The sequence below is a fragment of the Salvia miltiorrhiza genome, chromosome 5 (genome assembly GCF_028751815.1).
Source record: "Salvia miltiorrhiza cultivar Shanhuang (shh) chromosome 5, IMPLAD_Smil_shh, whole genome shotgun sequence".
Classification (NCBI taxonomy): domain Eukaryota; kingdom Viridiplantae; phylum Streptophyta; class Magnoliopsida; order Lamiales; family Lamiaceae; genus Salvia; species Salvia miltiorrhiza.
This window is the reverse complement of record NC_080391.1, coordinates 34,447,289-34,468,426: the sequence shown is the minus strand read 5'-3', so window position 1 is coordinate 34,468,426 and position 21,138 is coordinate 34,447,289. Positions and strand designations below refer to the sequence as shown.

Below are 21,138 nucleotides of genomic sequence, written 5' to 3'. Positions count from 1 at the left end.
GAGTACAAAAAAGAATACATAATTTTAAGTGGCCGTGGGAGTATAAGTTAATAGAGCAAAATCATAACAAATTAATATTTGTGCATATATGCTAGATGTATCAAAACGTAACGCGCAAGAACGACGGAATACGTAGTGATGTGCGAACTATTCTTGGAATCTAGTCCCTACTTAACTAACCAACCTAGCTAGTAACATGCTGTACCTATACCAGAATGCTTACAAGTGCAATTTCTATAACTAATTAACACACACACATACTTATATATTCACACACAACACAACAACACAAATATGAAAATGCTGAACCATATCTGAGGTATGGGTTCATGGGGTTTTCAATTAGTATCCTCAGCTCATAAATAACACCACTTAAAACTTGTTCGAGCTCATATAAAAGGATGGATTCTACCAATTAAATTAACTCTTTTGTTTGCCTTTTCTTCCACCCCTGAGAGAGAGAGAGAGAGAGAGAATCAACTACTTTCTACACTGCATAGTATTTAGGTTGGGATGCATGTAATCTTACCTACAAATCCATAGAAAATTTTGATGTTCACGAAATGAAATAGGATTGTTTTTCTTTTTCATTTTTTTGTGCACGCGTGAAAATCTAGATCCAGTGTGTGTGTGTGTTTTATGATTATTAATATTTTCAGGTGCACTTAGTTTTCACGGATACTATTTTGGTGGCTCCAGGATATAAAGATGGCGGTGTGTGACAAATTAGGATTGAAGCACAACATGATTAATGATTACGATGGCCAGGTACGTAACCTCTCATCTTATTATTTCTCAAGCATATCCTCGCCTCCATAATTTCGAAATCAAATTTGGAAAATTAGGTAAAAGTAATACTCACTTCCAGATGGAACAAACACTTGTTCTATTGATCGGGTACAGTGTCATGTTTCTTCCCATTTGCAGTCTCTTAATTATTTATCATCTTTTCTTTTGTTGAAGCATTTTTATTCAGCGCATGTATCGCACAAATTGTACCAAAAAAATATAGGGAAATAAGGGATTAATTAGATGGAGAGTGTAATCGAGCCGGGTCGAGCCGAATATTGTCTTGCTCAAGATTGACTCGTTTAACTAATCGAGCAACTCGCTTTAATTATCGATCGACATTTAATCGAGTCGAATACAGTGTCGAGCCTAATCGAGCTTTTTAAATTTAATTTTTTATTTAAAATTTTTTATGCTCATTAAAATTCTTGAATCAACGAGTTGCTCATTAAATTACCGATCGAACTTTTATCGAGTCGAACGTCGAATAACTTACGAGTAGCTTGACTCGTTTACAATCCTAAATTGGAGTAGAACAACTAACTAGGTCGTTCAATTATATGCCACAAAACAATGAAAATATAATCAAATACTCCCTCCGTCCAAGTTGATCAACTTCTTTTCGGCACGAGATTTAAGAAACTAGTATTTAAGTATGTTTGATAATAAAGTAAATAAGTGATTAGATGTTCTTTTACTTATATTTTTTCTATATAGGGAAATTTATCAATTTAGTTGAGACGACTCAAAATGAAATATATTGATCATGTTAGTTGGGACCGAGAGAGTAACTTGTAATAACCCCAAGGATTACATCTCCTGATGCATTCTGAATGCATTACATATTCAAGTTTAATTATAACGTAAAGAAGGTTTATAATTTTATCACCCCAACGCATAATTAATTACATGCTCGAGAAACACCAATATCTTTTTATTGATGAACAAATAATTCTAATGATCACTTGACCAAAGACTTAAACCTGAGACATTTCGCCTTAGCACAACATCAATATTATTGATTTTTCTGATGTTATTTATCATGATCTATCGATCACTTGATTGAAGGGACAATCTGGATATATAATGGTGCTTTTTTATTTTTGTTGTTGCAAATATAGTATGTAAGCAATAGAGAAGCAGCAACAGCTGCTGATGACTGTATGCACCCAAGCTTTTCAATGCCTAATGCTTACTGCAGAGCCGATGTACATTTCCAGTCCTTGCATGATTACTCGAATAATATGCAACGGGCGAGTGATCTCCTCGTTGCAGTCTCATCGAGTGCTGAGGTACACAAGGAAAGAATTCTTGATCTTGCATTTTCTGCCAGTGAAGAGCTCAGGATAGTGGCTCAAGAACAACAATCACTGTGGCTTTTCGACATTGATAATGGCTGTGAGGTTCTAAATCAAGCAGAATACAAGCGAAGATTTGAATCATTTGATCCAAATTTGGAGGAAGTTATTCGATTGATTTCAGGAGGGAAGCCATATGATCTTCCAGACCTAAATGAAAACATCGAGTCATGTACGACACAGAAGATGAATTCTGAAAGTTCTAGGGCCAATGGGGTTGTTTTCAGAGAGCCTGTTTGGCTTGTGAGTATGTTCATGGATGTGGTGAGGTCTCTAATTAATCTCGTAAATACATTATACACATGTTTTTAGTGTTGTAGCATCTTTAAATGCATAACATTATCCTTTATATTCTCCACACAAACAGGATAAATGGTCAGCAGCATTCTCAAATGTAGTCTCAAAGGCCATAAATCTAGCAGTTTTGAACACAGGGAACAAGGAGATTGCAAATGGATGTGTGCAAGTGGTAATTTAAATGTGCATTGTAAAATCTCTTATTTATACATGTGTTTTTTTTATGAGTCGTTTGGTTATAGTGCATTGATATTTGCTAAAGTTGGATTAAATAGAGGGAGAGAGCCTTACATAGTCTAATTTTACTACTAGGCAGATGTACGCAGAATTTCATAACTGTTCTCCTCTTATCAAGCCTCGACAAATGTACTTCGTGAGACAGTCGAGGCAGATAGACGCCAACACTTGGGTGGTTGCCGATATTTCTCTAGAAACTATATACCCCAATCCAGTTCTAACATCCCAAAGAAAGCCATCAGGCTGTGTGATTCAAGCCCTTCAAGATGGAATATCAACGGTGAATGAATCCTAAGCACGTCGTTCGTTAAATCAAATGTCATCACTTTAGCCAATGCTAGTAAGACCCTGCAGCTCTATAACTAATGCTCAAATTCATGTCATAATTCCCAGGTCACTTGGGTGGAACATAACGCAGAATGTAACGGCTTCGCGCACTCTATGTTCAAGGGACTGCTGGAGTCAGGTGTAGTATATAACGCAAAGCGCTGGATGTCAACTTTGGAGAGACAGTGCGACAGAATAGCAACTCTAGAGGCACAAGACGACTCCCTTAATGACGAAGGTGATTGATAGTCTAACCACTTCACAAAAAAATTCCTCAGAGTCTCAATTCCTGCTCCTATGTACAGGTCCTGGAGCTGCTAGGAATAGTTTATTGAAGTTGGCAGAAAGAATGATTAGACATTTTAATTTCAATATTTTCTCAAATATGGAAAGTGCGTGGAGAGCAGTGAATCTACCTGGAGCTGATGAAATACTGATCAAGACCAGCTTCAACCTAGATGATCTGCAAATCCCTTGTCCAGTAGTTGTGTCGATTGCAACTTCAGTTTGGCTACCTGTGAAGCAAATCCAAGTATTCAACTTCCTCCGGAATGAGCATAATAGAGCTAAGGTGCTCAAATCTTCTTATTTGTGTGTGTGTGTGTGTGTGTGTGTGTGTATTCTGACCTTACAGATACGCTGCAGTGGGATATTCTATCCCATGGTCTGGAAGTTCAAGATGTTGTACGCGTTTCTTCAGCTCGCAACTCCACAGACTCTGTTTCAGTAGTTTCAGTAGGGGTAGTTCCACATACCTGCTAATCTTATTTCCTTTGGCCACATGTATCTGATATAACATAAAGGGATGCTTGCTTATTCTTAGCAGTCTTGCTCAAAGAGAGGAGCAATCACGTACCTGCAAGAAAGCTACAGCGACTCTGTGGCATGCTACTTAGTCTACGCTCCCATAGATGTCCCGACCATGCATCGCATTCTGCAAGGAGGGAGTGCAGATTCCGTGGCAATCTTGCCTTCGGGGCTCGTCGTTCTACCGGATGGTTCCTCGACTCAGAATAGTATCCTCACCCTCGCATTTCAGGTCATTGAAGAAGAACTAACAACGCCGCAAGAGCTGCCAACAAGCTCTCTCATCACAGCGTGCACTCTAATTAATGAAACAGTTTCTCTAATTCGAACAGCCCTTCTACTGGAAGCGTGAGGATGTTTGGAAATGGCCTCCACCTCCCTACAGACACATTTTGTTTTCAACATACTTTCCATTTAAAATTTCTAGATTCTGAGATAGGATTGGATTTACTTTGTCAGAAAAATTAATAAAATAACATGAATTCACTCTTTTAACTCACGACGAACCCATCAACTGGTGTTTCGAAGATTCCTCAAAAGAATCTCAAATTTTCCAAAATATCTTCCAGAAAAACAACCACCACAACAATCATAAAGTGAATGAGAAATCAGTTCCCTCAGGCGTAAATCAGCGATGCAGATAACGGGCAGATCGAGAGGTTCACCTTCTAATAAGTTACAAGTAGCATTACAGAACAGATACATATGTAGCCAGAATTATTAGATATAACTACTCATCTCAATATGGTCATTTTATACTTGAACGGTAATTGAACAAAGATTATTTTGTCTTATGCAAAGAGAACATGAATCTGGAAACACTGAAGAAATGCCCAATGAGCATAAACGACTTATTAATGTTTGCAATGAAAACTTGGCCATATCTTTGATAATCATCGGCAGAAAAGAATAAAGACAGCTCCAAGAATAGGCAGGTAAAGTTCATCGTCCCATGTAAAATATGTAAAATATTTGTATTTGTATTATGATCTGCTAATTCGATTGGTTGTACTGGATCGAAAACTATTCCGTAGGAAGAATGTCCAAAATCGAAAAGTCGTGGGGAGGGGGACCTGCCACAAGAAAATAGTAAATTTCTCAGTGAACATGATATGCATGGAAATGCAAAACTATGTGGTAAAAGAAATTTCTGGACTTTCAATCACAAAGTATTGATTATAACTGTGATAGTTACCACAGTATTCATTTTGCCTAGGAATATTTACCTTCTTGACCACCTAGGATGTAGAATGGAATATGAGCGATCATTTTTTTATGGCCTTCATTCCAGTTTATGGTGCCTGGATATTGCATGAATTCGCCTGATGTAGAAGGGCCCAAGACCGATAAACATATTGCAGGCTCGTTCATTAAACCCAAATAATCCTGAGCACGCTTCCACACCCTTGCATCTGAAATTCGAGAACGAGCTACCTGCAGATTTGTGGGAAATTACAAACAAATCAAGTTTATTTAGGAGGCGAACATAAAATTCACGCAGACAAGTCCTCAGTGCAAACAAGTAGGTTCAGGCTCGTGTTGGAAAAGATTCGCCAGTGCATGTCTAACTAACCTTAGACCCAACAACAGTGAGGCAACAAAATAAATGACTTGAGCATGTTACATTGTTCACAATTCTGACCTTTGCTAAAGACACACGAGCCCTAGGTAGTAATTCACGGTGATAAGTGGCAAGTTTTGCAATTGCAGTCACGACAAAACAAAGAAGCCTTGACTGAGAAGATTTTCTGAAACTAGAGCCGCCAGAACCATGCACTGCTTCACCTAACCCCAAGCGGCTTGCCGAAATCAATAATGACGATATGAGTATCAGCCTATCAGGATAAAAGTGAGAACATCCATAATATGCAATATCTTTGAAAATACTACATACCTTGAAGATAGATTTTCATACAGAAGTAACTCCAAACTCTCAAATAGTTCACGAGCTGCATCTTTGTGAGATTCACCACCACCTCCATACTCCCCAATGGCCCAACAGAGCTGTAATCCTAACTCAGTCTGTACAAGAATAAGAGGAGAGTTTGATGAAAAAGAAATGCGAGAATACTAGTACTAGGACATGTACATTCATAAGATAAACGAGCATGCTATTCTGACCTTCACGGGATTGTCATAAGCTTCTCCAAGCCTGTCCACGATAGGCTTCTGCGTTATTTAGAAGACATCTCTCATAAGTCAAACGAATCATTTGATGCACCATTTTAAGAAGAAACGGAATCCCCCAAATTTCTTGACATTTAGCATGTAAATGCAGGTATTGATTTATGTTAGTACTAGTCTTCTATGTGAGATCTCGTTTTCTCAGGTAAATCATAAAGCAATGTCCACTAGTGGTTTAAGTATTTTATTGTCCTCATTAAAGCAAAAGTCAGATCATACTTCTGGGGAAAATGTTACAGGGTTAAACACTATTTGTGGAAGTAGGTGGTGCATAGGGGGTTGATTTAAATGTGATGCTTTCAAATCAATGAAAAGTTGCCAGATCAAAATCTCATAAGCAGCATCAAATGTTTCTATTCTCTTACAGATGAACTTGAACTTCTAGATCCACCATTACTTAATACTAGATTTTGCATGATCTTGCAAGTTGAGCCAGTTTGCTGTAGATTAGACTGTTCTCTGATGGTGAAGGGTTTAGTGAAACTTTTCATAAACATGAAGCTTGATGCAGATTGACCTCATAATATTTTCTGATTATCTGGAGAAAAACCTCCAGAAATGGGGTCCATCCCCTTATAGACTTGGCTAAAGCACGGAGATTTTACAAGGTTCTCACAGATTGGTGGATCAATGGATCTCAACAATGTTGGTTGGAAGCACGTTTTTGAAAAAACAGGCAGGTGTCAACGGAAGTTTAAGGGTGATATATAACTGTATAAGGAGGTATCTAGAAACATTGACTCAAAGAATTCAGCTTTAGAAACTAAAATTAACAACTCGAGTCGAAAGAAGGTTGTGGTTGTTGGTTCAAAGACTTGCAGAACAAAAGAAGACATGCAAGACTTCTTTGGAGGATTTAGAATAAAAAAAGGATATCATGATGAGACAGAAAATGAAATCAAGAAGGTTACCTGAGGGAGACAATTCAAAATGTTTTCATTCTTACGTGAGTTATAGCAATGGTAGGAAATTTTCTATGAGTCTTTAGTGTTTTCTATTTCTTTTCTCTTTCATTACAATAAATCATCATTTCATTCCGTTGCCAAATCCTCCTCAACCCTATCAATTTGGTTTGATAAAGTCAAGAACATCAAGTGCTAATGCTGATATCTCAACTAAAATCTTTCAAACCCTTGGAATGACTTTATTGACTCTCTTAAATAGATGAAAAGCTAAATAACCTAGGTGGCTAGGCCTCACGAGCATACCTCACATATCAGCCCTTCGGTACGAAATATAAAATAAACAGAGATGATCCATTCCCTACAGGAATTGATCTGTTACACAGTTACAGCAAAAAAATAATAAGACTTACGAGTATGTTGTTGGACATTATTATGAAACAAAACGACTATTGGAATTTGGCGAACATAATTACTTGTGTAGCATAAAGAACGTTGTATTAGATACCACGGGATCTTACAGGGAGGAATTCACCTCCTGATATTATTTGGGAAACAGTTTTGAGCAAGTTCTAGAGAAAGCTAGCTGGATGGAAAAAGGATGACTTGTCAAAAGGGGATCGGTGATGCTTACAAAGTCAGTAACATTTACCTTGAGTTATTTCGGATGCCAAAAGGAATAGCAAGCTTGACTCAAAAGAGAGTGAAGATTTTTTTTATGGGACAGACTTGACAAGGAAAACCATTCCCAACTTGTCCCTTTGGAAGTGGTTACACAACCTAGAGGGTCACAATGACATTTAAACAAGTGGACTTTGGATACTTTTAGAAAATTCTCTTTGTCCTCTTCCCATTTCCTTTCTCTGAAGGGATTTGGAAGGCTCCAGTGTCTTGAAAGCTAGGGGGGTCTTTTCATGGTTTTTAGTATCACTCGTGATGCATTAGGAAGATACCATACATTCTTTTATCCCCAAACTGATGAGTCTTATGTAGGAACCAGTCCAGAGACCTTGACCATGTCTTTCTACACCACACTGCTTTTTCTCACTCAAATGACACCATAACAATGAATTATGCATACAAATGCCATATTTGGTTGGCGATTTAATTATGTCTGATCTTAGCAATTTGACATGTAAAAAGGGCAGTGTGTTAAGGAAGAATATCATTGCAGCTCTATATTCGTAAAAGGTTAGAAATGAACATAAAAACCTTTGAGGGCAAAGAAGAGTCTTGACAAGGTACTTGCTATGTGGGCTTTCCATCACAATAATATAAGACCTTTCTTGGTTTTGGATGTTGCTAGAAATTGGAGTTGCATCCATAGTTAGGATGAATTCACTTTTTTGAAGATTTTTCACCCCTTTCTAATACCTACTCACTTATTTCCAAAAAAAATACTTGTTTCTTGACCCCACCCTACTCCCCTAAAGAAAATTCCAAACTCTTTCTCATTTCTCACCACATTCAGCCATTCTCACTTGATCATCTCTCTCTCTCTCTCTCTCTCTCTCTCTCTCTATATATATATATATATATACACACACATTAATTATCATGAGAACTACATTTTTCATGAGAACATGAGAACAATACATTTGTTGATAAATTAATGCACTCAAAAAAATTAAAATTTTATGCCCCTCATGGGATTTGAACTCTAGGTATATATTCATCCAGCAAGATTATGCATCCACTGTAGATCTTCACAATCAAAGAGCTGAGACATTCTCATAATAATTAAGGGTTCTTATTTGAACCTATTCCTATATATATATATATATATGGAGAGAGATTAGATCCAGTGAAATTGAATATCTTTCGTGAGAAATGAGAATATATAAATAAATCAATAACTTCCATTATCAAATCAATGTAACACATGAACAGTTTATGTGGTTGTTCATGTGTTACATTTATTTGTTTATGGATTTAATTGATTTGTTCATGGATTTGTGCACGGTTTTGGAAAGTTAGATATTCAAATCCTATGGGTGATATTAATTTATTCAAATTTACCGTGTAAAACAAAAATAACAAATAAATCAGTATTAATCTACGAATAAGCCGCTTGTAATGAATGAATAGTCGTTCAAACCTCGGTTCGAATCCTGGATGAGCAAAAATTTTCCCATATTAATTGCATATGTTGTTCGTGCATTACAAGAAGCTTATTCGTAGATTTATATTGACTTATTCATTATTCTCATTTCTCATGAAAATAGTCACTCATTTTAAACTAACATGTATGTATATATATATACCTCCACAGAAAGGCATCTGCATCTATGTCTTGACTAAATTGTACTCACTCCATCCACGAAGTAAAGCTAATAAAGTGACTGTGAGTGGGGTAAAAATTGAATTGTAGGGGTATTGTGAGTGGGGTAAAAGTTGAAATGGGTGGGTCCATCAGTGACAATTGATGGTAAATAAATGAAAGAAAAAAGGGTGTAGTGGTACAAAAAGCAGAGTAGGGCATTACTTTGTGTACAAGAAAAAATCGGTAAGTAGGGCAATATTTCGTGGACGGAGGGAGTACATCAACTGGTATTCCATTAAGTGGGTGCTTGGTTAGGCTCATTTTAGAGAGCTTATAAACTTCAACATATAAGATGTTGTAAGAGCTTATAAAATGAAATGTTGCACGAGCTTATAACTTGTCAGAGTGTTTGGATGATTGAGTTTTATAAGCTATAGAGATAATCGTGAGTTAAAGAGAGAAAATCCTAGTTATAGAAAGAAATTGAAGAAAGATGAAATTGGAAGAATATATGATGAAAATAACAAACCATAATAAAATTTTTGTAAAATGGTTGTTGCTTTTACAGCTTATAAGTTGTCTATGAGCTTATTTTGCCAAATATTTCTTGAGAGTTTATTAAACAGCTTATATGATGTTTTGAGCAGCTTATAAGCTCATCCCCTAATCCTATTTCAGCTCCAAACTACAAAAGGTACAAATTTCAGCCGGAGCCTGGTACTAGTGCATCGGTACAAGTTTTCTTACTTGGTCTTTTCTTCATCATCTTTGCATGTGTGCATGTTGTTTCCAACACTGATTATTAGGTTCTTCCTTATTTATTAGAAGAAAAATATTAAAAATATAGTTTTTAGAAATAATTATTAGGACCCCTCATTTGTTGGACTATCTTCACATTAGCCTTTCTCAGTCTGCATGTGCACCCAACTATGTTTTATTTTTCACTTCCTAGTTTCTTATTCGTTTGAAAAATAAAAGATTCATGGCCATGATTTAAAAAACTAAGAACAGCCCAAACAGAACCCTAAGGGTGTGCAGCTCCATTTTTTGTCGTTTAGGGCCAAGAAGACCCATTTTTATTTTGGTCTAGGGTGTCCTGGCGCCTAGCAGCCACTTAAAACCAATTTTTACAAGATTTTCCCAATTCAATGAAGTTAAATTGTGTAAGAAATTACCTTCAGAAGGGCAATGAAATGAGGAGATCGATGAAAGGCAGAAAGCAGGAATTCTAAGAGCCTCTTCTGAACCTGCATTGTACATAAGATAAGTCATACAATTCATTAAATAACGCTTCATGACTAGAGTTTTCTCCAGAATCTGTTATGTTCTTAAACATGTCTTTGGGACAGTAAGTTGGTGGTGCCGGCTGGAGGGGGAGGGGTTGGGACCAAAACAAGGATTAAACAGAACGTGGGAATCAGTTTATAAAGGAGGTTGATGAAATGCTATTAGAAATTGAGATAAATTATTATCTAACTTCATATAGATTGTTATGATAAGGATGCCAATCTGTTCTAATAAGGCTACAGAATCAGTTACTTACTACAAAAAAAGATAAAAACAAAAGGCAAACAAGAAAAAAAGAAAGAAATCTTACCTCATAACAAAACATTTTGTCTGGAAATAAGGTTGAATATCTCGCCATAATCAAAGGAATCAAGGCACATATCAAGGCTGGCATACAGCATACAGATTAGTTAGAACCAACACCAGAGTCCAAGAAAATAACTCTGCCCAGATGTACTTACAGCTTCTTTGAATAAATCATATTATGATAAATATAATATAAAGAAAAGCAATCTATACACGTACAATCATTCGCATCATAAACTGCTAGTGTGAAATAGGAATCGAGAAGCCGTGGAGCTATTTTCAGTGCTTCTTTCAGTCTATTGGACAAAGGGGTACTGATTACTGCTTGCAAAGCTGAAGCCATTGCAGGAGAGGTCCAATGACGTTCCTGAAACATCATAGAGACAACAGAATAGATTTCCAGTTAAGGTACCATGTAACATAAACCACTCTCCAAAATATTTGCACAAGAATCAGATCAATCAAAATTTGATTAATAAAAGGGTTAATTGTAGTTTATTAACCTCAAATTTGGCAATTTTCTTTATTTATAACGTCAACTTTGTTTATTTTTTAGATATCCTAACTTTCCAAATTTGTATAATTTTGTCTTCCATCAAAAATTTCAGTGTTGGATATCTGAATAGGCTCACCCGTAAAACATGTTTTTGCATCGCAGTTTCATTCTTTCGACATCACAATTCGAGAAACATGTTTTATGGGTGAACTTAGTCAAATATCCGACGGCATAATTTTAATACAGGACAAAAATAAATAAATTTGCAAAGTTCAGAATATTTGAAAAAAAAAAACTAAAGTTGAAGTCATAAATATAAAAAATGTTAAGGTCATAAACTACAATAAACCTTGAAAAATAACATATGCATAACCTGAAAAGCAATAAAAGTTAGTAATTCATGCTTCATTTTGATCATAACCAACTCCTGGGTAACACTACTTGCTTAGCCAATTTTGAGAAACAAGAGACTAAGACATACGAAGTCAAAACTTATCAAGAAAAATACGGAACATAACAGAGTGAACATATGAATATTGTACTCATAGCAAAATGAATACCTAATAATCCTTTGTCCGAAGACCTTATTTCTCTCTCATTTCTTTTTAGTATGCCTGACAGTAAGCATATTTCCTAATACTGGATTTTGTTTTTCCTCAAATGCCCATTTATTCAAAAATAGTGCATGGGGATCAAATGTTTAAGTAGAGGAAGTAATAAACTGGATGACAAATTCGATGAAACAAAGGGGGAAAGAAAAACCATATTAATTCTACCAATTACAGATAGTACCATACAGCAAGGCCCTCATTCTCATCCTTGAGGAGATCAAGAAAGATAGGGTCAGCTGCAGCCATAGGAGCACTATCTTCAGATTCGGAATCTGCACCTCCATCTCCTATCATAGAGCCAGTATATGCCTCATCCATGAGAGCAAGCAGCATCTGTTTCATATGGGAATGAGTATCAGCAACAAAAAAGCATAAATATTTGCTGTCATCACTTCTAGAAGATCTACACACACCTCAGGTGCAGCACTTTTCTGTATTGAAGCTATGCTGCTTCCCACAAGTGACCCTGAACTTCTTTCCACCTTTTCCAATGCCACAACCAATACTGGTTAAAACATAAAAAAACGAATGATTGAAAAATAGTTGTGATGGAAAGCAATAATATCGGTATCTATCAAAAGAATCCACACATGATTCAGTGTCAAGCTATGTCACATGAGAATGAATTTAAGAATACCAATATTAAAACTTCCGCATGAGAATCCATATAGGCGCCTTTAATATGCCAACCCAAGAATTGGTGACTTTAACTAGAAAAAGAAAGATATGTTCATTGTAAAGCAAGATGTACATAAAATATTCGGTTTGAAACTTGTGTTCATTCTTAACCAATATATATATATTCATACATATACATAGAGAAGGAATCACATGGTATCCAAAAGCCTTAGGTAGTATGTAATACACAAACAGATATTTAATGGTAAGAAGTTATGAACGTACTTTTCACGCTTAATGTTAGACACAAAATATGCATACAGTAGAACTACATAATATTGAACACAAATATGCATAAACTACATTAAAAAAAATTGACAATTCAAACCACATGTGCTGCTTTTTTAATGAAAGGGAGAAAGACAAAGGTAGAAGTGTTAAGGATATTTCGGCCAAAATTTGGGGGGGGGGGGGGGGTGTATAAAACACAACATACACAGTTATAACAGAAACTAACAAAGATATATGCATTTGCAAATATATTTATGTAGTCAAACAATGATAAATATCATGCTACTTACCTTATATGAACACTGCTCACATTTAGTCCACGTTCGTTCTATTTTTTGTTTTATACATTTATTGTGATTCAAATACCTCATAAATTATTCTTGATATCATTATATAAATTAAGTAAAAATCATAGCTTGATTTGTTCATTTTCCCTTTAACTTCAAATAATAATTAACAAAAAGAACAAATTGAGCTTTGATTTTTATTTAATTTATAAAATTATTTATATCAATAATAAGTTATGAGATACTATAATCAAAATAAATGCATAAAACAAAAAAGATAATGATAATGTGGGTTAAACATGAGCGGTGCTCACGTAAGGTTTATAGAATAACATTTCTGGTCAAACAACATCCTGCATAAAATTATCTATTACAGAATAACATTTCTTGTCAAACAACATCCTGCATAAAATTATCTATTACGCATGCATAAGCCACGCGGGTAGTGGAATATATGTATTTTTACAATCATACCCTCGATGGGATTTTTAGGAAAATGTGGATCCACATGGCTTCAATCTGGAATGTCCAAATATATACAATAAGTAATCCAGTTTGAGTACTACATACTACATAACACTTGGGTACTATTGAGTCTCTTCTTTATATATATATATATATATATATATATATATATATATATATAGGGGTTATAACAGAAACCAACCCTTATGTGTTAACTAGGAACCATTTTAAATCCTTGATTTATTCTAATTGAACGTTGCAGAATAAGAAGTGATTTTTATGAATTATACTTTTTTAAATTGCTAAAAATCGGGAGAAAAAGACATCTACCAATAAAGGAAATAACGATTGGATTTTAGCAAATCAAATCTTCCCATTACCACGGGATTTGATATACTATCCCCATATAGTTTACAAATGATAATAATTAAAATCAAAAGAGGTTGAAAACATTTAGCACTAAATTGGAATGTAATTAGCAATTAAAAATCAGGTAATTAGCATTTAGATTAATATACAAGTAGCAATTAAAAATCAGATAATTAGCATTTAGATTGATATGTAATTAGCAATTAAAAATCAAGTAATTAGCATTTATATTAATATATAAATATCAAGCTGCTAGCAATAGTAATATTTTATCTTGATTAGAGGATTAAAAAATTAATTTGGATGAGTTCATTCAGTGTGAACTTACATTCATTAGTGATGGAAATTAGACACGAATTGAATGATGAAAATTCATAAGTGATGGAAATCCCCAATTGCGTAAATATTGTAGTCGAGCTTTGGTAATTAGTCTCGAATTGAATAAGCGTCAACGTCTACATCGGAAAATACAAGAAATTAGGATGGATTTATAAATATCATTATTATTTTCTCAATTTAATGAATTAAAAAAATATTTTGTAAGTTCTTGGGAGAGAGAGGTGAAATGCTTGCGTAACCATAGTATAACATTTTAAATTTCCATAAATACAATATTAAAACCTTACTATATAATTTAAAAATGTTAATAAGAATTAGAAAATATTTAGCATTGAATTGTAATGTAATTAGCAATTAAAAAATAGATAATTAGCAGTTAGTTTAAAAGTAATTATTCATTTCTCTAAGTGTCGAGGCTACTTGATGGAAACAGATCGTGCCCAACCAAAACCAAAGAAAAAATGTCAACTGAGTCCAAGAAGGTCAGTACCATATGAGCTCCACCAACAAAATCCGACGAAAAAGAAATAACTTTTAAACTAATCGATACTTTGAAGCAATGAATAATTACTTTTAAACTAAAAGTTAGTTATTTGATTTTTAATTGCTAATTATGACACAATTCAGTGCTAAATACAATCTAATTCTCTAGAAAGTATTTCTTTTTAAGTTCACATTGCCAAAAACAGGATTAAATGAAAGTAATGAGATTTAAACTAACAAAAATAACGCAAATATGAAACAAATTAGAGAGAGAGAGAGACAATATATTTAACACAATTAATATTATTATTAAACTAATATTAAGATATGATGGATCCCATTAAAAAAGGGGTACGGTTAATTAGTTTCACAATATTTAATTGATTATTGACTTATAAACGTTAAAAATCAATAATTAATCTTATTCATAGATATTTAAAAATGAAGAGCTCATATTGGTTTCTAGTTAACACATACATAAGTTACAGTTTTCATTTGATCTCCTCTCTCTCTCTCTCTCTCTTTATATATATATAGAGAGAGAGAACTTCTCAATAGAACTTCTCCCTATATCAAATGAGAATGGAGTCAATGGACAAATGTGGTGAGAAATGAGAATGAATTTGTAACCTTAGATTTTCGAATCCCATGGCTGATAGTTACCTAGAGGGGGCGGAAATTTACCTAGGCTCAAATCCTGAAGGTATCGAAAATTTTATCAATTAATTGAATATCGTTATTAAGTTGTTACAAGCAGCTTATTCTCACTATAACCTAACCCTATATATAATATAAATATATATATATATATATATATAAAAGCCTTCTAAGTTACAAAGTAGAAAGAAAGGCACAAGAAAAGAAAGCATAAAGTAGTTTCCTTTTAAGTTAAGATAAATGTACTTACTAGGTAAGTCTACAAGGGACGGAAACAGGGGAATGAATGATCCAGGAGAGATAAATCCAGAGAAAATACTCAGGAATGAGTTTTTTAATCTGTGTGACAAAGGTAAAATATAAATGGTGTAATGAGAAAATGGCACAATCTAAATACAATAAGAACATATTAATTTGTGAGACAGATTCAACAGAGATGATTAGCAGCCATAAATTTTCTAAACAAAATTTAATATTTAGAAGACAATAAGACAATATAAGACTTACTTCTCTCCATTCCATGCAATCAATTTCAGCATTAAAGGGAAAAACTGCAATTTTCAATACAATTGACATATGTAAGCCATTGTGAGAAATTATAAGAGGGAAGAAAAGAACAAAATAGTTCAATTCATAAGTCATTATTTATATCTTACTGTTAAAGCTGGAAGCAATGACACGATTCACATAATCACATCAAAAGCCAAATTTCAAGCACCTAACTTGAAAACAACAAGCAAATTATGTGCATTATATGGGAGATAAATCTCAAATTCTAGTTGTTCATACAAAAACCAAACACGGTGTTGAATCTCTGTGCCACTGAACTTCTAGCAACAAAGTAAGGCAGAAGAGCTGACATAAGTTATAATATTCATAATGTACATCAATATAATAACCAATTGACATTTGTCAGCAAACTAAGTCGTCACAAGGCTATAATACAGTCTAAAACAAAACAACTCACAAGTACTCTGTCACTCTAGTAATCAATTGACATGGCATGCCACCATATGATTGCACAGACTGAACAGAACATTTTGGGCATAATTAATAGTCATAAAAAATTAACTCGAAAATGTTCTTCAAAATCTATTCCTAGAGCTTTTCGATTCCCCAGTATAGGCAATCATTGGGTTGGATGAGTCCTTGGTTGCTGCTACCTTTAATTTTTTTTTTTTTTTCTGTTTTTGCATTTATTATGGGACAGATTATTGATGTCAAAATTATCCTAAAATAGTACTTCATCCGTCCCAATTCAATAGGCCATATTTCCTTATTTGGACGTCCCAATTCAATAGGCCACTTCCTAAAATGGAAAGTCAACATATAACAAATATCCCATATAACTCATTATTTACACCAAATGCTTGTACCTCACACATAATTATATCTTCTTTATTTCTCTCTCCTACTTTTTGGACAAATATATCCTTAAAAAAAGTTATTTTCTCTCTCCTATTTTATTATAAATTAGGACGGAGGGAGTAACAGTTTTAAGTCAGAATTAGCCAAATATATATACCTGCGGAAATAATGTAGGGAAGGCCTTCAGAAGTTTTGTTTTGTTTGAGCTCAGAAATGCAAGTGATGCTTGAGCAACAACAGGGTCTGCAAACTCACTGCAACAAGAATTAGAAATGGACAAGAGGATAATGACAATCAAATTAATGATTTGAGATCGTTGTTAGGGCATAAGATAATGACTATCAGAACACATAAGATTAGACAATTCTGAATTTATTTTCTATCAGCTTCAACTTAGCCACAAAAAGAAGTGCAAACTTTAGCCAAGAAAAGCCTCCAACCCACCCGTTTTATTTTTTATAAGAAACAAACAAATTTTTATTACTAAAGAAGATGTACTAGAAGATACTAGTCATACCTAAAATATAGATATCATCTAATCCAAATAATTCGTAGTTAAATCTGATAAGGTGTAGACACCCATTAATCTACTTTAAACTTGAACCCTACTCCATACCTGTTAGCCTGCGCACCCCAATGGGTGCACACGTAAGCGAGAGGGTCACGAGCTGTGCGTAATTGGAACTAGGAGTTGTTATTTAGCTCAATAAGTAGTTGGGTCAGTATTGGTTTTCGTAAGGGCCTTTGCATGGGCTTTTATTAGGGTTAGAGGTCTTCCTTCAGTATTTAGTTCAGATGTCAAATAAGAATTGATTATCTTAGATCAGAATTGTTGAGCAGTGCTTTGTTGGAGGCCTCAGTTGAGGAGTTCTTGTTATTCCTTTATTTCTGTTCCATTTTCTTCGTCTTCCACCTTGCCTCTATCAATACCTCTACCAGATGTTCCTTTTGATCCCTTTCAAGCCAAAGAGACCAGCATAGTGCTGAACAATTAGCCCCCATAGGGGCGGATTCACCTTTTTTTACTAACGAGATGTCCTACTTTAAAATAAAAATAAAAAAATAAAAAAAAAAAGAAGATTAGGGACTGAGAGAGGGACAGTCCACTGTATACCACAATCTGATGGAAAGAAGATGTGATCCAGGTCTTCAGAATGGTTTCTGCACAAAACACACCAATTAGGGAAAAAGAGAAGTGTGACAGCTGTCTTTGCAACATGTCACTACCCAATGGCCAATACCACCTACCAAGAAATGAAGTGGCTTATTCTAGATAGGAGAACCATCCAGATAGAACTAAAGAACATGGAAGGAGGATATGACACTACGAAGGAAAGACTTTGGAAAAGAATAACAAGAGATACATCCAAAACCCATCTTCTAACATCTTCCTCATTCTCAACTAGAATAACAACCTCCTATGGACTCAACAATTGACTCCGGTCTAGCACTTCATGTTCTTTGACACTATGAAGTAAATGAAAATTCCATGTGACAGAGGAAGAAGAAGCTTTGGCAGTTGATTATAGAAAATGGAAACAGGTTTGTGATGTTAGAAGGAAATAAAATAAAGTGAATAATACAAATTTGAGAGAGAAATACTATCCACCCTCCCAAAAATTAACAAGGCCTTTCCTAAATGACAAAAATGAAAAATCTGGTGCTCCCAGACTTCAAAAGAGAAAGAATACCCTTGTCCTATGGGTGCTGGTACTTAGCCCATACCAGATCCATCAATGCTAAAGTATACATTCTTGTTCTATGATTTTTTTGCAGTTCTAAGTTCTAACTTGTAACTTGAAAATGCACAGAGTAAATTTATCTATTGAGAATGTGTTTAAATGAGAATTCTGAAGTGTGGCAGAGTGGGGGTGGCTTTAACTGTAATTGGTCATCAAATGTTAAGATCAATTAATCTTTTAATTTAAATTATTATATATGAAATTTATATTTTAAATGTGTGCATCTGTGGACGTATACTCCTGCACTGATATCATAGTTTTGGATCCTTTTTAACTATATTCACACATCCTAAATTTTAAAAACATGAAATCGGACTCCTAGGTATACACCCATCAAATACTCGTACCCAAGTAGCAGCATAGGACTCATTTGATTGTTAGTTCCTTAAGATTAATTGTTATTAATCCATCTCAGTGTGAGGATGTGAAAAGCTGACCATAAGTAACAAATTTTGTTGATTAATCACAGTTCATAAATCAATAATGAAAGATGTGACCACATGCAATTATAGGTGCCAGAAAAACACTATTTACAATTAGAGTAAATATGACTTCTAGAATTCAAAAATTGAATCATGTGAATTCACGAATGATCCTAGGTGAAACTATAAGTAACTAACTGCCTCGTTCATACTTGCAATTGGCATTACTAATCTTCTGTATTTTTCAAGACTGGATTTTATTTAGCAGAACATACAATTCTGACAAGATATATTAGTTAATAACATATGACATTGTCCCAACTCTATCTTAACCTTATAGTAGAGAAAATAATTTGCTTACCGGCTCAAACACGAGCGGAAAAATGTCCTCAGACTAGGTTCAGCATCAAGTAGAACAATATCTCCAAAATCAAGAAAAAATTGTAGAATTGCCTGAATGACAATTGACAAAAGAGTAAAACATGAGAATACTACTAAAGCAAGCATAGACAAACTGGACCTGAAAACTACGACTGAGACTCAAAATTTTCTGTACGATACTGGCATGCTGATATAGTAAGTGCCTTCCACACTATATCTAAAGTTGAAATGTTTTGAAAAAAAAAGGAATTTTCACAGTGATAAGCCTAAAGGTGCAACAAATTGATTAGTCATCAGATTAAGGGGTCAATGGAGCCTGTTTGAGGAGTCTCTTTTAACAATATCTGTAAGTAGATAACATCAACAATCCTCCAAAGACCAGTATCCAAAATATGAGATTAACCGAACCACAAAAAAACTTAATTAACCGAGAGAATTTAACAACGAACTATTGACATAGCTTACTCGAAAGTGAAAAGTTTCCCATTACATACCAACAGTTAGGCATTTGATTAAATACTATTGAGAAACAGAGGCGATAAAACAAAAAGACCTGTACCAGTAAAAGGAGGCCGCTGGAGGCTTGAGTATGCGAAATTGAAGCAACACAACGCTGAAATATTTTGTTGAGTAGTGGATAAACCCTAGCTACCAGCTCGTCTGATTTCTCGCTTTTGCAGAATTCATATAGCTTCTTGACCTATACAATCCAAATAAGAGATCAGCAAATCTAGAAGAAGATCAACAAAAGTACATACACACAACAAGAATGAGGAAATAGACCAAGAGTGTAAGAAAAATAGACCGAGAGAGTAAGCAAAAATCAACCGAAATAAGAAGGGAAGGATCGGCCGCGGGGTCAGCTGAATCTCTGGCGGCGGAAGACAGAGATCGGAGATGATATTCCCATTCTTTATCTTTATCTCCCATTTTTCCTCTGAAGCAGCAACTCCGTTTAGCTTTCTCGATTACATCTATCGACGCGCGCTGCTGAAATCTTTCATCTTCTCATTGACAATCGCTTTTAAGAAACTGCGGATTATGCTTCGGCCTTCTGAAGTGATTAAAACTGAGTCAGTGGTCAGTGGATCGAGTTCCTTTTCTCGACTATCTCTGACATTTTATCAAACTCAATCTAATTCGATTTTTTGGTAAAGGTGATTGGCGCGGTCTGATTTGCACTTTTCCAATAAACTTTAAAAATTATCAAAAAAATATACTCCCTCCATCCACCAAAAAAACTCTCTGGGGTTTGGCACGGAGACTAAGAAAGCTGAAAAAAGTGATGTAAGATGGTGTAAAAGACTAAAAGGATAGTTTTTATGTATTGTGATTACTTTTACTAATTGTCACAGCCCAAAACCATTTATTTTCTTTACAAATTTTATTTGAAAATTAGTGAACTTTTAAGTTATAAAGTGTGTGAAAAATATTTTATTTATTTTAGTCTAGTCGTGCCCCTAGTTAAAAATACATATATAAATAATAACTTTGATATTATAATTAGACTTTAAAAATAAAATTTATTTTCAAATATATAATTATATTATATTATATAAATAAATGTTTGTAATTATTTATAGTTATATATGTTTATTTGAACCAAGATTTAAAGATAACAAGTGAGTAGAAAAAGAAAAATTAACAAATCTACATGAATATATACATATACGTACATTTACGAATTTAAAATATATATATGTACATAGTTATCTTTAAAGTTGAGCCATACTAATAATATTATACATGTGTATTACATGCATGCATTTCTAGCTACGTAGATATTTTCTAACTAATACAGCAAAGCCTATAACTTTTGATTCATCAAACCTATGCATTTTAAAATTATTTT

At 34.4% G+C, this 21,138-nt stretch overlaps 2 protein-coding genes across 3 annotated transcripts; one reads left to right on the top strand and one right to left on the bottom strand.

The window, feature by feature from the left end:
• The first annotated feature begins 519 nt into the window (after positions 1 to 519).
• Positions 520 to 4,262, top strand: LOC130986950 (homeobox-leucine zipper protein PROTODERMAL FACTOR 2-like). 2 transcript variants are annotated; one of them, XM_057910503.1, is made up of 8 exons: positions 521 to 768; positions 1,911 to 2,411; positions 2,515 to 2,616; positions 2,761 to 2,961; positions 3,075 to 3,246; positions 3,314 to 3,579; positions 3,654 to 3,749; positions 3,835 to 4,262. In XM_057910503.1, exons 1-8 carry the CDS (start codon positions 709 to 711, stop codon positions 4,165 to 4,167), a joined length of 1,731 nt encoding a protein of 576 aa, XP_057766486.1. In that variant the 5' UTR covers positions 521 to 708; the 3' UTR covers positions 4,168 to 4,262. The 2 variants fall into 2 exon arrangements, with proteins under 2 accessions (XP_057766487.1, XP_057766486.1); XM_057910504.1 differs by lacking the exon at positions 2,761 to 2,961 and having other exon boundaries at positions 520 to 768.
• A 150-nt stretch (positions 4,263 to 4,412) lies between these two features.
• LOC130986951 (uncharacterized) lies at positions 4,413 to 20,424 on the bottom strand. The gene is made up of 17 exons (XM_057910505.1): positions 20,354 to 20,424; positions 20,115 to 20,314; positions 19,846 to 19,986; positions 19,267 to 19,358; positions 16,899 to 16,995; positions 15,881 to 15,924; positions 15,624 to 15,712; positions 12,278 to 12,369; positions 12,051 to 12,197; positions 10,977 to 11,124; positions 10,762 to 10,838; positions 10,340 to 10,411; positions 5,937 to 5,984; positions 5,710 to 5,837; positions 5,458 to 5,614; positions 5,042 to 5,249; positions 4,413 to 4,888 (listed from the first exon to the last, which is right to left on the bottom strand). Exons 2-17 carry the CDS (start codon positions 20,214 to 20,216, stop codon positions 4,839 to 4,841), a joined length of 1,692 nt encoding a protein of 563 aa, XP_057766488.1. The 5' UTR covers positions 20,217 to 20,314; positions 20,354 to 20,424; the 3' UTR covers positions 4,413 to 4,838.
• Positions 20,425 to 21,138: the final 714 nt, after the last annotated feature.